Genomic DNA, 13416 nt, shown 5'->3' on the forward strand with positions numbered 1-13416 from the left:
ATCTCACGGGTCTCGGGAAGTGGGCCGCCATGGATGAAAATAAACCCCGCGGCTCTCATTTTTGACGATTAGCTTTTTCCTGCTACGGGACAGCTTGTTTTTACGAGGCGCTTTGTTGGTTTCAAGGACACTGCATTGAAAAAAAAAGTTCCTCGTGGTCACCACCACGAGCATGGCTGTCATGAAATATGCTCAGCTGTTTGCAGTATATAGAGAGAAGTATGGACAGTGATGTAGGAGGTACACATGCTGAAGCACAATATCAATCTGATTTACGTTTTAAAGAATGCTCCTTGTCTGTTGAATTTATGGCTACTGCGTCGGTGGTTGGCTGAGAAGGCTCTCTATCTTGATGCATACATGTGCGGCTCCGTTGGCCGAGGCGGGCCGAGCCTTGGCATTAACAGTCGGATCGGTTGGCGCATTCTTCATCCGTTCAAAAATGCCGTCAGGACACGATGCGGATCAGCAAGAGATGACATGATGACGTGATGCGTCATTTGGTATAGGCGGGTCAGAGGCGGTGGGTGTCCGTACAATGCTCCTCACGATGCCTCCTGCTCTTTCTCTCAGGCGAGCCACCTTTGCTGACCACAACGTGTGAGCGACATGCTCTGCCGCGACTGGACAAGTGAGGAGGGACCTATACATTGGGAATATGTCTCGAGCTGGCGGTTCACAGTGGCAATTCTGCTTGTGCAGGGGAGCAGGCTGGTGGGGTTGGGTTTTGGACTAACAATTTCAGACAGCTCGGCCGAGTTGCTACTTGACACTATACGCATACACACGCGTACCAAAAAAAAAAGCCCCTGTCAGAGAGGGCGTTGGGAACTGCTGGTTTCCGCCTCGCAATCTCCTCCAGGGACTCTCCATTGACAGGAATACATGTTCACCTTTCCCACCCATGGCGGCCGAGCTCATCGGCACCACTATTGGCGTGGTGGTCTTCATGGGCCAGCTCTTTGACGGCTGCGAGAGCAGGCGACGCAGATACTGCAAGAGCTGCATGGGACCGTGACTCATTTCGGGAAGCTTCAGGAGCGGTATGGGCTTAGAGAGGAGAATGAACGGGGCCGGACATGGACACGGACTCGGACACGGGCGTGCGGTTGAGGCCAGGGCTGGGAGGAAGGAATCGTCTAGGGATGAGGGCAAAACGTCCAAGGCGGAGGGGAGCTGGAGACGGGAATGGAGTTTGGGGACCAAGTGGGTTATTGCGGGCGAGTTGCCTGGGTTTCATGGGATTGCCTTGTGTGTTTTGTTGGGCGGCGATGGTGATGCGTGGTGTTTTACGGACAAGTTTGCGAATTTGCAGGGATCTGAAAGGTACTGCTTGATATCTTGTCTCTCTCTGTGTCTCTGTTACTCGACACACATAAAACACATTCGCTCTCATTCTTCCTCGACCCATGCCGCATGTCAGATGGCCGACAAGATGCAGACTTCAACGACGGCCTCGAGCGCCTCTTCCCAGCATCACAGCTGCCCCTCCTTCCAACGGACATGGACACCTGCCGAGCGAGACCTTACGCAGCAGTCTCTCCTGGACACGCACCCGCAGCTCCGGGCCTCGGCAAAGCTCAAGTCTCTCCGCATCAACCTCGACAGCAAGCCGCGGGCAGCATTCAAGCCCCCGTTTGCGCTCAAGGTGCCGTTTGCCGCGCTGGCGCTGCCCGACGACGACGACGACGACGATGACGACGACGACGGCCCACGCTCACCGGCAGCAAACAGCCAGAAACGGAGACAAGCCCGCCACGACACAGCAGGCGACGTGGTGGTGGAATGGGTCGCCCTGGTCCGCCGCATGGACGACCGCGTGCGCCTCGCTGGACTAGCTGCACAAGTCAATCTGCAGCTCCAGCGTTGCCTTCTTCTTCTCCCCGGCCGCCCTCGTGCCGGACATCTCGAGCCCCTATCTGACGGGGTTGACGGGGTTCGACGCCTCGCGGCCAGACATGGACACGGCGCTGTCCGTGGTGGCCCGGAACCCGTCCATCGAGGACCTCCACCGCCACCCGGCCTCGCTGCGCGGCATGGGCTACTGCAAGGCCTTTGACGTCTACTCGCTGGGCCTGGTGCTCCTCGAGATCGGCCTGCGCAAGGTCCTCCAGACGTACCACAAGCCGCACTAGTCGCCCGAGCGGTGGAGGGACAAGGTCGGCAAGCGCTGCAGGGACACGGTCGACATGTGCCTGCGCGTAGGGGAGCATGTGTCGAGCCGCGAGGCCGCCGACATCATGGAGACGGTCGTGTCCACGCTGGAGAGCATCCGCGTGTAAAGGCGTCAATTGCTCGGGGCGCTCATCCATTTTACTCGGGGCGCTCAATACCCCACCACGCCCTAATTTTGGTCTAGCGGCCCCGATTCCAGACCCCACAGTACATTTTCAGTTCAAATGCATGGCAGTAAATGCCCTTAATTAAATGATAAGGTGCTTGTGTAATTTACATGATTTTTTTTAAGCCGCTGTACACTTTCAGGCCGAGGTGGTGTTAAAGCAGGAAAAACGCTGCTGCCCGCTGAAAAATTCATACGGCTGCAGCTTTATTAAAAAACCCGTTAATTTTTAATAGAGCTTTTTAGTGTTGAGTAAAACTGCCATGCATTTTTACTGAGAATGTACTATGGGGTCTGGCAGCGGGGTTGACCGCAGAAAAATTGGGGCGTCAGCGCCCCGAGTAAAATGGATGAGCGCCCCGAGCAATTGACGTAAAGGCAGGCAGCCAGCCAGTCAGTCAATCGTTCGAGCAGCCTTGCGCCAAAAGAAAAGAAAGAAAAGAAAAGAAAGAAAGAAAGCTACTTGGCGGGCCATCCGTCATCCCTTGAACATGTCGTTGAGTTGAGGCGGGTGGTTGTCTCGTCGTCAAGCTCCCTTTAACTAGCAGTCAGTCTACAACCATCCATATATACGTGCCCTTGGCTAGTGTGTGTGACGCATCGCGATGCGTGTACTCATGGTGTCTTGCGTGGTTAGTTACGGTTCCCTGGACTAGGTACGGCCAAAATAGAGTGTTACTAGATGCCCTCCATCTAGCCCCTTTTTTTGATTTTTTCTCGAAATAATTCAACAATTTGATATACGTGCCCTTGCTGGCTCATGTGTTGAATGGCAGACAGCCATTCCGTCTACCTGCCCATCACTCAAACCCGTACATTCACACATATCACACAAACATTTAGCCAGCAGCTTCAACATCATAATTGAAACAATAAAATCCATGCCGTCTGATATATATATGCACAACTCGCTCCATACCTCGTCATTCCACAGTCCCCCCTTCTCCCTTGAACAAACCTACCAACTACCCAATGATTGAATAAAACAAGAAACCGAAGTAGACACAAATCGAGCAAGCCCAGAGAAGAGGATCTTTGAGGGAAAAAAGGAAGAAAACAATACCAAGCAATCATAAAACCAACAGGGCCAAAAGGCAAAACAAAACAAAACAAAAAGAAAAACATCCGCGCCGTCCCTCCTGTAGCGCCATCGCAGCTCAATAACACAATAAATGCCATGACCGTGGAATACCTCGTCTTCAAACTTTCGCAATTGGCCACTATAGCTTGACTTTCCCCTTGTCCTCACCCTCTATCCCCACCTGATTGGCATCCGCTCTTTTCATAAAGGTCTACTTGTCGGCCTCGAGAGTCCAATCCTCTTCCTTTTCAAGAAGAATTCGAGCTTTGTAGACACATACAAAGCTCACTGAATGAGATATGCTTGTTTTTCCTCCCTCTCCCTCTTCGTAGGAACGCCTAAAGACATGCATGTATGCAGAATGTTGAAACGAATCGCTCGTCAAAATGGACGTAACTTTGTCATCATCGTTAATATAAAAAAAGTAGAAACACAAAAAAAATTTCATGGCTTCTCCGTGGGTATTTGAAAATGTACTCAAATCACCGGTGCTGAATCCGTTGGGCTAGGCCAATCTCCTATGACGACCCGGAGACTTTACGTGCCGTGGACATAGCTGAGGCCGACACAGACATACTGGAGCTGCCAACACGGCCGCTCGTCTTTCGGATTCCAGCAGAGTCCTTGGCTCGCAAGGGAGACTCGGATCCGGCACGCTTACTGCCACGGACCTTGGTCATGACGCTAGGTGTACTAGCAACACGATCCACGGTCTTTGGTCGGCCGGAGCCAATGTTCTCTGCATCCTGTGAGGCGTCGTTATCAATGAGATAAACTGTCGACGTTGTCTGGCTGACTGCGCGGACCCTCTCGCGGCTGGGTGACGCTGATGCCTTACGGTGGCTGCGCATGCGAACATGCAACTCTTCGTCAGAATCTGAGCCCTGCGTGTAACGGTGCATGGCCACTATTTCGGTCCCGTTCAGGCTTTCTTTCTCTTCTTCTATACTTGATCTGTGAGTGGCACCTGATCGTTGGTAAGGATGGTGGCGATCGGCAGCCCGCGTAGACTTTCGAGGTTGTCCAGGAGTAGGGGCCGGAAGGTAGTCCTCCTGTACACCATTCTTGCGGTCCTGGTCGACTTCGCTGAGAGGTGTGCGGTTCGATGGGCTGCGATTCGGAGGGGTAGACATTTGTCCATTGCGCAGGCTCGTCTTCTGCATAGCTCTTATGGGTGTGCTTGGAACAGGATTGGCAGCGGCAAGTTCTCTTCTCAGACGACGTTCAACACGCTCCTCAACCCACCACTCCCGGAATGTACCCTGGTTGAGATGTAACCAGTGCTGCTGGGGACCAACAACCATACCGGGTCGCATGAAGCGCATAAAGGAGATGATCTCGTCGGCGGTGAAGCCATGCCTGTAGATCAAGTATGCGCCGATGAGACAGCCGGTGCGGCCGAGCCCAGCCTTGCAGTGCACCGCAATACCCTTCTTCTTCACGGTGATGGTCTCGTGCGCTAACCGAATAAACTTGCGGACAGTTGTGAGTGGAGGGCACGTTCCGTCGTCAAAAATCATGTCAAGATGCTGAATGCCCAGAGCCTCAAAGTACGATGGAGAATACAAGTGTGAGTTCAACCTGACAACCAAGCCAATATTCTTCTCGGAGAAGTGCTTCAATACGTTCTTGAAAGGCTGTGGCAGGGTCGGATGGGCATCAACGGCGGCCAAATCTCGCGGCAGCAATGGCCAGAGCTCAGAATCTTCTGTAACCTTGGCGACGGGTGTATGTTGAGGAGAGGCGAAAGCCAGGAAATGGGGAGTGATCCAGTTAAAGTCGCCGTGCTCTACACGCTCAAACTTTTCGTACATTTCAAGATCAAAATTGTCAAGATCAATGCACTTTTCCTCCTTGGCCTTCCACACACCATACACAACGTCTTGGACAGTGATGCCGTAGTCGGCTTGGCTGTACCCAGCATCGCGGAAGGGCATCAAAGGCGGATCGACCTGGGCAATAGGAGCCAGGGCCAAATGAGGCGGCCAATTTTGGATCAAGATCATGTAGCAAGCCAGCATACAGGCGGCATTCGCACGGCCTTTGGTAGGACTGTTAGTTGACAGCCCCAGTTGCGCCATGGAAACCCAGCCAGGGTGAGAGGGAGGGAGCAAAAAAGAGAGAGAGGCGGAGAAGAAACTCACTCCGCGGGTCAGCAGCGCTCCAGAAGACAACAGGTCGGTCCTTGTTCTCCTTGGCACCAAGAATATCGTGAAATCGAATAGCAAACCGGTACAAGTGGCCAATGTGCAGAGGGCCAAAGTCGTGATGAAAGGCATTGTACAAAAGTGTATCATCAATTGTAAAGTAGCACGGCGCCGGACGACCACTGCCCACTGAAGAAGCAGGGGCCAGATTCCTGTGCGATCGTTTTCTCGAAGCAACGGGAGATTCCGAGCCGGGGAACAGTGTATCCGCGGTGGGAGGATGAAGATAGGCGCCGAGATAGAGGCGGTCTGCAAAAAGAAGAGAAGAAGCCATCGTCAGCAACGCTCAGATCCACGCAATTGATTGGGCACACATGCAGCGCATAGCCAACAAAACGCCATCTGGAGCAACAAGCTGAGCCAGATGAAGAGGAGGAGGGGGAGGAGAAAGCACTGGCTGCGATTGGACGCATGGCATACCTGGGATATACTCAATGACATGCCCCATGTTTTGCGCGCGCCTGGAACTGGGAGCCATTGATTCCAGGCTCACGCTTCAGCGAGGTTCTGCGTTCTTTTCCAGCGCCCAAACAAAAACCCGTCTTGTATGGAGAAAAGGCCTTGAAGAGACAGGCGGCGGCAGTTTGGCGAAGCGCCCCAACAGCAGAGATAGCGAAGAGTCAATGCCAGGCGGGCGGACAAGACCAATGCTACGGTACGCTTCGGCACGCAGAAAATGAAAATGCCCTCAGCTTGTCAACACACAAGAGACCCGAACGGCAACTTGCAAACACAGAGATCGAGGACGAGACTCGTCTAAACTCTATAAGAAAGGCGGTTTCGGTGCAGGCAGTGTCGTCACTGTCGTCGGTTGAGAAGCACAACGTCGCTCGAATAGATAAAACCTGCAAAATAAGCTGCCTCGTTCAAGGATTCATGCACGTTGACAAGAGAGGGGGCTGAGCGAGGCAATAGTGGTGTGGGGGGAGAGGAGAGGAAGGAAGAAAAAGAAAGACGAGGGATTTCCAAACAAAGTGGTGACGGCTCACGATGTTTTTGTACAGAAGAGAAGTCCCCAAGTCAACAACAGCTCAGAAACACCGGGCGGGTTTTGTATGCTCGAGCAGAGCGAGCCACACCCTCTACTCCGTACCCCGGCTGCCCGGTGCGTCGTCCACTGGTCAGGCTTGTTGTTGTGAGACCCTCCGCTTTTTTGCCTTGCCTGTAGGGGAATAACAAGACGAGGCGGTTTTGTTGTGGGTCAGCCTGTTGCCAGGGGAACCATCAGCCTACACACAGGACGAAAAGACCATGGCATGGAAAGCGGGACATGGAAAGCCGGTGCGGCTGTGGCGCGTGCATGAAACGGGGTGGGCCCAGCCTGCATTCCATCTGGTTGGAGCCCGCGCCACAGCAGCCGCCAACGCTACCGCTAGTCACGGACGACCTTGCGAAAACCCGATAACCTGCCCGTCGCCAATCGCTGCCCCTCCATCTGCGCGACCATGCGACAAACACCAGAAGAAAAAAAACTCTTGACCTCATCTGCATTCCTTGCACTCAACACACGGCACCAGGTCTGCGACCACCGATCAGGCCCGCCCGCTCACCAAGTCTGAATCTGCGACGCCGGTGCCCGGGACGACCGTCGCAATCAGCTCGTCCCCGTCACCATGGCCTCCCCGACGACCCAGTTCCCTTGCTCAATGTTTGTCTCGCCCATCAACCCCCAAAAATAGAAACCCTCGCCACCAACAACAGAAAAAACAAAACACACCTGCCCTTCCTCTCCTCTACAAGCTTCGGCTTCATGACAAAAGCGTCGTAGCTAACGTCGTTGGCGCCAAAAAAAAATCTACAGAGCCCTTCGTGTGCCCCTCCCAACCGCAAGACTCGCATCAACTGCCCTCAAAGCTCTCCGCGTCGACCCAGAACTATCCCCCCTCGTTCAGCGGCAGCTGTCCGTCGCATCGGACCAAGATACCGTCCTCGAGGTAGACTACCAGGCGACGACGAATCGCATGCTTCGCGTGGCAGTGAATTCCTTCATGGAAAGCCTCAGGCTTGTGCTGGAGGTGATGGAGCAGTTGGATGTAGATGTATTGCCGCAAAAAGAAAACGAGAATCCGTCATGAAGCTTGACAATCTCTCCCCTCTCATAGACGTGAAAATTGAGAAACACGTGGCCCACGACTCCTTGGGCGCCGATTCTGGAAACATAGGTTGAAGAAACATCGAGCCCACTAGCCTAGACAACGTTACATGGTTAGCTATAGTATCCGTATTTATTTATAGCATATTTTCTCATGTCTCATCTGACTAAAGAAGCGTTGCAGACGATCGACTACCTAACAGTACTGTGCTCTAGCCCTTTATGCTCTCCAACAGCCCTCTATGACCAAAAAAGGAGTACTCGAAACAGCAGACAGGCTGGACATTTAGGACAAAAAACGCCACCAACAAAGAGAAGAAGAACATAAAGAAAACCGTTTGAACTCGATAATTTCATACAAAACCCGTTCAAAATGCTTCAAGGTAACCAAATCGTGTAATATCGACTGCCACCTCCCCCGATAAATGCAACCAATGTGATATCCGCCTCCCCGAAATCATTTTGCTATTTCGCAACCAAGAAAACCCCATGCTATTTATCCCATTATGCAATCCAACAAGTTGACTAGATTCAAACTGCCAAGTCTAGATTGTCGTCAGATATTTGTCCACGTCGTTACGTCGCCGATGCCTGTAGTTTTTGCAGCTGGCTCTTTAACTCGTCTAGCTCTTGTCTCAAGTCGCCATTCTCTTTTTGGAGATGTTTCATGTGCACGATGGCATTCTCCACAACGCTTGCTTTGCTGTTGGGCACATTGTTTTGCGACTTGCTGTCTTTCTTCTCCGCCTCATCGTCTTCAAGCTTTTGTGGATCTGGTAACAAGCTGGCCATGACTTGCAGCGCAGAATTGATACGATTTCTTCGTCCTTGCTCCGCAATCTTGTGAGATGTTCGTTTTGACGTGAGATTTGTTGACAACTCCGTGGGATATGAAACTCCGGGCACAGTGTTTCCTTCCAGAATATTTTGATAGTTGGATTTGGTCATGAGCAAACGTGAAGCTGTGTCTTCCATCGACAGGCCAGGAGTTCCCGGCAGTAAAGGCTTGATGTTCGGTGATATTCTCGGTAACAGAGCAGGTGAGGCGTGAACTGAGCCGGTAGACCGTTTCCTGCTGTTTCTAGAAGCCAGCTGAGGGGTCTTGCGCGCACTAGGTCCGGACGATCCCGGTCGTAATTGAGGACTTTGACTCGCTGATGCCGTTCCGGGGGTCCGAGTGTTTGGCGATTGCAAAGGTTGCTGCGAGGTGCTTTTCGCAGAGTTTGGTTCCATACAGGACGACGGTGACACCAGCGATGTGTTGATCGGCGCGAGAGGCCTGTTTGATATTGACTCCGGTAGCTCAAGCGATTCGATGTTTTCCGTGACAGTGTGTTGCTCCTGGTCGATCTGTTCTTGGTTCATCGCCAGTGGTTTCTTTGCCTTGGAAGCGGGAAGTTTCATGAGTGAGGCTGGCGTAGCGGGATGAGGCTGCTGCTGCTGCTTTTCTCTCTGTTCTTCTGCCAAGGAACGGGGTGTAGGCTGTTGTGAGCTTCCGTTCTGTGCTTGAATGTACGGAGATTTGCTAGTTGACCGTCGAGCGGGAACCGGAGGAGGGGGCATTTCGGACAGGTTTTCGGGCGATACCGAGGCATTTTCTTCCGAGCCGTCAGTCGATGTGGCTGGGAGAGGAAGTAATCCTTGGTCTGCGGAAGGCGCGTTTCTCTCGTCCACCTCATTCAACACCTGAGACACCATGGCCGGGCTCGGGCCCGTTTTTCGGCGTTGAGGCTTGGCAATAGGTGAGTTCTTCACGCCCTTTCCCCGCGCCTTGACTGCATTATTCTTCCTGGCCTTCTTGGACAAGTCTGTGCTGGACCCTGCAATAGGAGCAATAGCGGGTGCTTCTAGATCCATTTCAACAGGTGAGTTGTTGGACTGTGTGCTATGGTCGTAAGCAGATGATGAATCGTTTTGAGCATGCAAGGCTGGCGAGGTAAGAGGGCTAAAGTAAGCTCCGGGCACAGTAAAAGCATTTTCCATATTGAAATGGGGATCCAAAGGCGTCACAGCCGGGGACACAAGGGGTGTGAAGGCCATCTGTAGTCCATCACATTAGCATTCATCGCCTTTCCCATTCGAGAGAATGTGGTGCCCTGTGGGGTTTTTCTTTCTTTTAAAAAAAAGAAAAAATGATAAAAATGAAAGAGTGAAGCCAACCCAGGAACTGGGTTCTTTGCAACTAAAGGAGGAGAAGAATACCACTTACATCTTGCTGCTCCGACATTCGCTGATGATACCCTCGGTCATAAGCTGTTCGCTGGGACATCTGCTCCGGCTGAGAATAGAATTGACCGCTGCCAGGAGGCATCTCCATGCTCTGGGGAGTAGGAGGGACCGAATGGCTTTGGTTTGCAAAGAAGGTTGCTCGTTGTTCTTGAAGCTGGCGTTGCTGTTGATGAAATTTTTGCTGCTGGAGATACTGGATCTGAGCATCGATACTGGAAAGAGCGTCGCTCGGGGCAGAAGTAGCCAGTAACTGTGCTTGCATGCCGGCAGTCGTCACCATAGCAGGCGTGTGATTTTGCAGCAGCCCGTCACTGCGGGGAATAATGTGAGAAGGGTCGGCATCACCCATAATGGCGTCGGCCTGTTGCCGATGCTGATGTTGCGGGTGTTGATGCTGATGCTGATGCTGATCCATGATGGCTTGCGAGGGGCCATCCTGGAAGCCATGGAAGTCGAACTGCATGCCATCACCCATGTTTCCCATGCCGCTCATGTCGAGAAATTGGTTGAACTCATCTTCGGTGGCGGAAGCCATATGCTGGTCCTGGCCATCCCAGGCCGCCGAAGCCATCATGGCAAATCGAGATGATGACGGTGGACCGTGTGCGGCTGCAGATGGGAGCCAGAGATTCGGTCGGTGGCCTGCCGGTGGCGCGGTTCCGAATTGAATTGCCGGGAGGATGAAGCCGACAAAATGCTTCCTTTTCTTTTCGCGTGTAATGAGACGTCGAGATTTCTTGTGGCCAATCGTTTATAAGTTGCCCTGCTTGCGTCTTGGGTCCCGTCTGCTTTGGCCAACGAATTGAAGGTCCCCGGCCGCAAAATGAGGCCTGCGGCGGTCGTGCGGAAGGTGGCCGGGGTGATTGGAAATTGAGATGCCTGTGATCATGAGCTTGCTGTGTCTGTCCGTGGGCACGTATAGTCGCAGCTAGGATGCTATGTTGCAGTCATCGAGGTCTTCTCTTTCTCCCTTTCTCTCTCTTTTTCCCCCGTCTTTCTTTTGGCTTCTTATCGTGGGCTGTTGGTTTGGAGGGGTGCCGACTGCTTGGTGGTTGGTGGGCGGTGGTGGCTGCCGCGCCGACGGAGCACTTGAGCTGCGTCTGGTGGTTAGTGCGCGAATTGAAGACGACAGCCAGGAGCGTAAAGGCAGCGAAGAGCGCGAGTCAAATATGTCCGTCTCAAATAATCGGAGAAACGAACGGCTTGTCAACTGGCCGCTCCAGCGAAATGAAGGCTCGTCAGCAACGATGGCTGGGGGGTGGAGGAGGAAAAAAATGCCGTTGGCGACGTTGACGACGGGACGCTTTTGGAGATTGGCGCAGGACGACGCAACCATTGACCTTTCTAAATCTGGAGAACTGGAGCAAGCAGTCTGGTTCTTCTGCCAGGCGGGCCAGCGCAGGGAGTTGGAACGTTGAAGGGTCAGGCGACTGAGGCGCAACCTAGCGCAACATTGAACCTACATACTCCGTACAGCACCAGAACTGCTGGAAGCGGTCCAGATTGGTCTGGTGCAGATAGATGCCTTCAACTGCACTTTTGGATGCTCAGGTCAACTGGTGCACATGTGGGCATTTGCTGGGGCTAGCGCACTGGAGAACCCACTGGGAACACGCTGGGAACACGCTGGTGACTGGGTCCAGCCACTTGTGTGGCATGGCACAAATAGTAACGTACATACGGAGTACATACAACCTGACGGCAGCCACGATGCGCAGCCCTCCTCAAGCGCAGTTTCCAGACTCCGCAGCTGACTCGCTACTTTCCAACAAAAAAAAAATAACACCAGATCACCGTTCAAACATCCTCGAAAATCATCATCCCGTAACGTAACAGACAGCCACCAGCCACCCATCACCCATCAAGCGTTAGCCTGGTGAAGGCTGTCTTCCATGTGGGAACTCGAAACCTGCAAGCCGGTTGGGGTGGGACCAGACCTCGTGCTGGGAACCGGCTTATCCATTCAACCATCTTGCATGCCCGCCTCCATGGCTAGGGCCGGCGCTGTCCATCCTGTCTACATGTGTAGAGACAATCCGGAACAGACCTTCCAGCCAGGGTCTCTGAGACCACCACCAGCAGGGGTCACCATTGACGTTGCAGGTACACTGTGGATCGAACGCCCGACCTTAACATGGCTCGAGCCAGATGGGCGAGAGAAATCAACCGAGTAACACTCATCAGCGGGTGGGTGCTCCTGTCAGCTTCTTCCTCAATAGACAGCCATCAACTCCGTATACTTGAGTATGTAAGCGTCCTTCGACACCGTCTAGCAGCGAATCCTACCTATTACATGGCCTTCAAATGTTTGTCGAGTCGGGAGAATACTGCCCGTGCCACACTCCGTCTTGGGCCAACTGTCTTCTGGATATTATATCCGTCACCAACTGCGGAGGGATGATCCCATGATAACAAATTACGACAATACAATAGTGGAAAACGGGGTTGTCAATGATCCTTTTTGCCGGAGAAACCCAGTCCTGGCTGCGACTCGCGACCAACCGGACCAGCACAAAACTAACAAGCCTGCTCCGTACAATCAATTCTGAAAGACTAGCGCCAAGACGGCCCCAATGACTTCGGCCTACAACTTTATCCACAGGTTGGAAGTGGTGGGAACTGATCAAGACAAAGCACCTCAGATTCTAGACGGTCCCTCTCCACCCATCGCTTCCTTCTTTCATTGGATTTTGCTGAGCCTCAGTCTCTTTCCAATTGTCCGCTGAGCTTATTGTCCCTGGTTGCGTTTTTGGATGATGCCTCAACGCTTTGCCGCCTTGTGGCTCACTTCTTCATCTCAAGAGTCAACTCGATTCCTTCTACACTCTTGTGATAATAGTGTTGTACTCACGGAGGCTAGAAATGGAAAGCCTAGTCCTCGTTTTATATGAGCAGACCTTGTTCCTGTGTCTTCTGTGGACGGGTTGCATGCATAGTTAGCCGCATCTAAGGATCGTTTGTAGATGGATACTAAGACATTCGGGAAATAGCGGTCGCTCTTGCTTCTCCAATTTGGGCAACCCGGTCTCCACCCCGAGGTTAATACGGGAATATTAGGGATGCGTCCAAGCCAGCGTGCGGAAGGCCAAGCGGAATTAGAGGTCCTGACTTTCAAGCTACACTCCCATAGGAGGTCATTGAAGCACCTAATAGAGGTCAAGGTGCCAAATTGAACTAATTAGTTCTCATTTTATTTGCCCGTCTATTGCTGTCGGCTCTTTTCATGAATGTTGGTCGGCGGTCCAACGTCTTCCGATACTCTTCTTCCCTTGGCTGAGGATGGCCATTTCTTCGAGTGTTGGAGGAGCCTGTGACTTTGACTACCACCTCATCAGACGTAACCAGTGGCGCGCCCGTTGACCACGGTAATGGACAGAGTCTTGTAAATCTGACAACTGAAGAAGCCTTCTATCCTGTCAGGACTTGTGTGTCCGCAGAACCATGCTGTCCCCGGCAGACCCATCGG

At 52.7% G+C, this 13416-nt stretch overlaps 4 protein-coding genes across 5 annotated transcripts; 2 read left to right on the forward strand and 2 right to left on the reverse strand.

Moving 5' to 3' along the window:
* Positions 1-1435: 1435 nt before the first annotated feature.
* Positions 1436-2059, forward strand: J3458_003110 (uncharacterized protein; the record flags this gene model as incomplete). Its single annotated transcript, XM_007811159.2, has 1 exon — positions 1436-2059. The coding sequence occupies one exon, from the start codon at positions 1436-1438 to the stop codon at positions 2057-2059; it is 624 nt and encodes a 207-aa protein (XP_007809350.2).
* Positions 2060-3223: 1164 nt separating this feature from the next.
* On the reverse strand, positions 3224-6759 carry CDC14_1 (cell division control protein 14). Of its 2 annotated transcripts, XM_007811160.2 has the most exons (3): positions 6050-6759; positions 5567-5878; positions 3224-5463 (listed from the first exon to the last, which is right to left on the reverse strand). In XM_007811160.2, exons 1-3 carry the CDS (start codon positions 6105-6107, stop codon positions 3941-3943), a joined length of 1893 nt encoding a protein of 630 aa, XP_007809351.2. In that variant the 5' UTR covers positions 6108-6759; the 3' UTR covers positions 3224-3940. The 2 variants fall into 2 exon arrangements, with proteins under 2 accessions (XP_007809351.2, XP_065977375.1); XM_066117588.1 differs by having other exon boundaries at positions 3224-5878.
* Positions 6760-7057: 298 nt separating this feature from the next.
* On the forward strand, positions 7058-7882 carry J3458_003112 (uncharacterized protein). Its single transcript, XM_066117589.1, has 2 exons — positions 7058-7277; positions 7431-7882. The coding sequence occupies exons 1-2, from the start codon at positions 7243-7245 to the stop codon at positions 7702-7704; spliced, it is 309 nt and encodes a 102-aa protein (XP_065977376.1). The 5' UTR covers positions 7058-7242; the 3' UTR covers positions 7705-7882.
* On the reverse strand, positions 7066-11413 carry J3458_003113 (uncharacterized protein). The gene is made up of 2 exons (XM_007811161.2): positions 9931-11413; positions 7066-9761 (listed from the first exon to the last, which is right to left on the reverse strand). The coding sequence occupies exons 1-2, from the start codon at positions 10522-10524 to the stop codon at positions 8298-8300; spliced, it is 2058 nt and encodes a 685-aa protein (XP_007809352.2). The 5' UTR covers positions 10525-11413; the 3' UTR covers positions 7066-8297.
* Between the last annotated feature and the right edge of the window lie 2003 nt (positions 11414-13416).

Source organism: Metarhizium acridum (genome assembly GCF_019434415.1).
Source record: "Metarhizium acridum strain ARSEF 324 chromosome Unknown scaffold_13, whole genome shotgun sequence".
Lineage (NCBI taxonomy): Eukaryota > Fungi > Ascomycota > Sordariomycetes > Hypocreales > Clavicipitaceae > Metarhizium > Metarhizium acridum.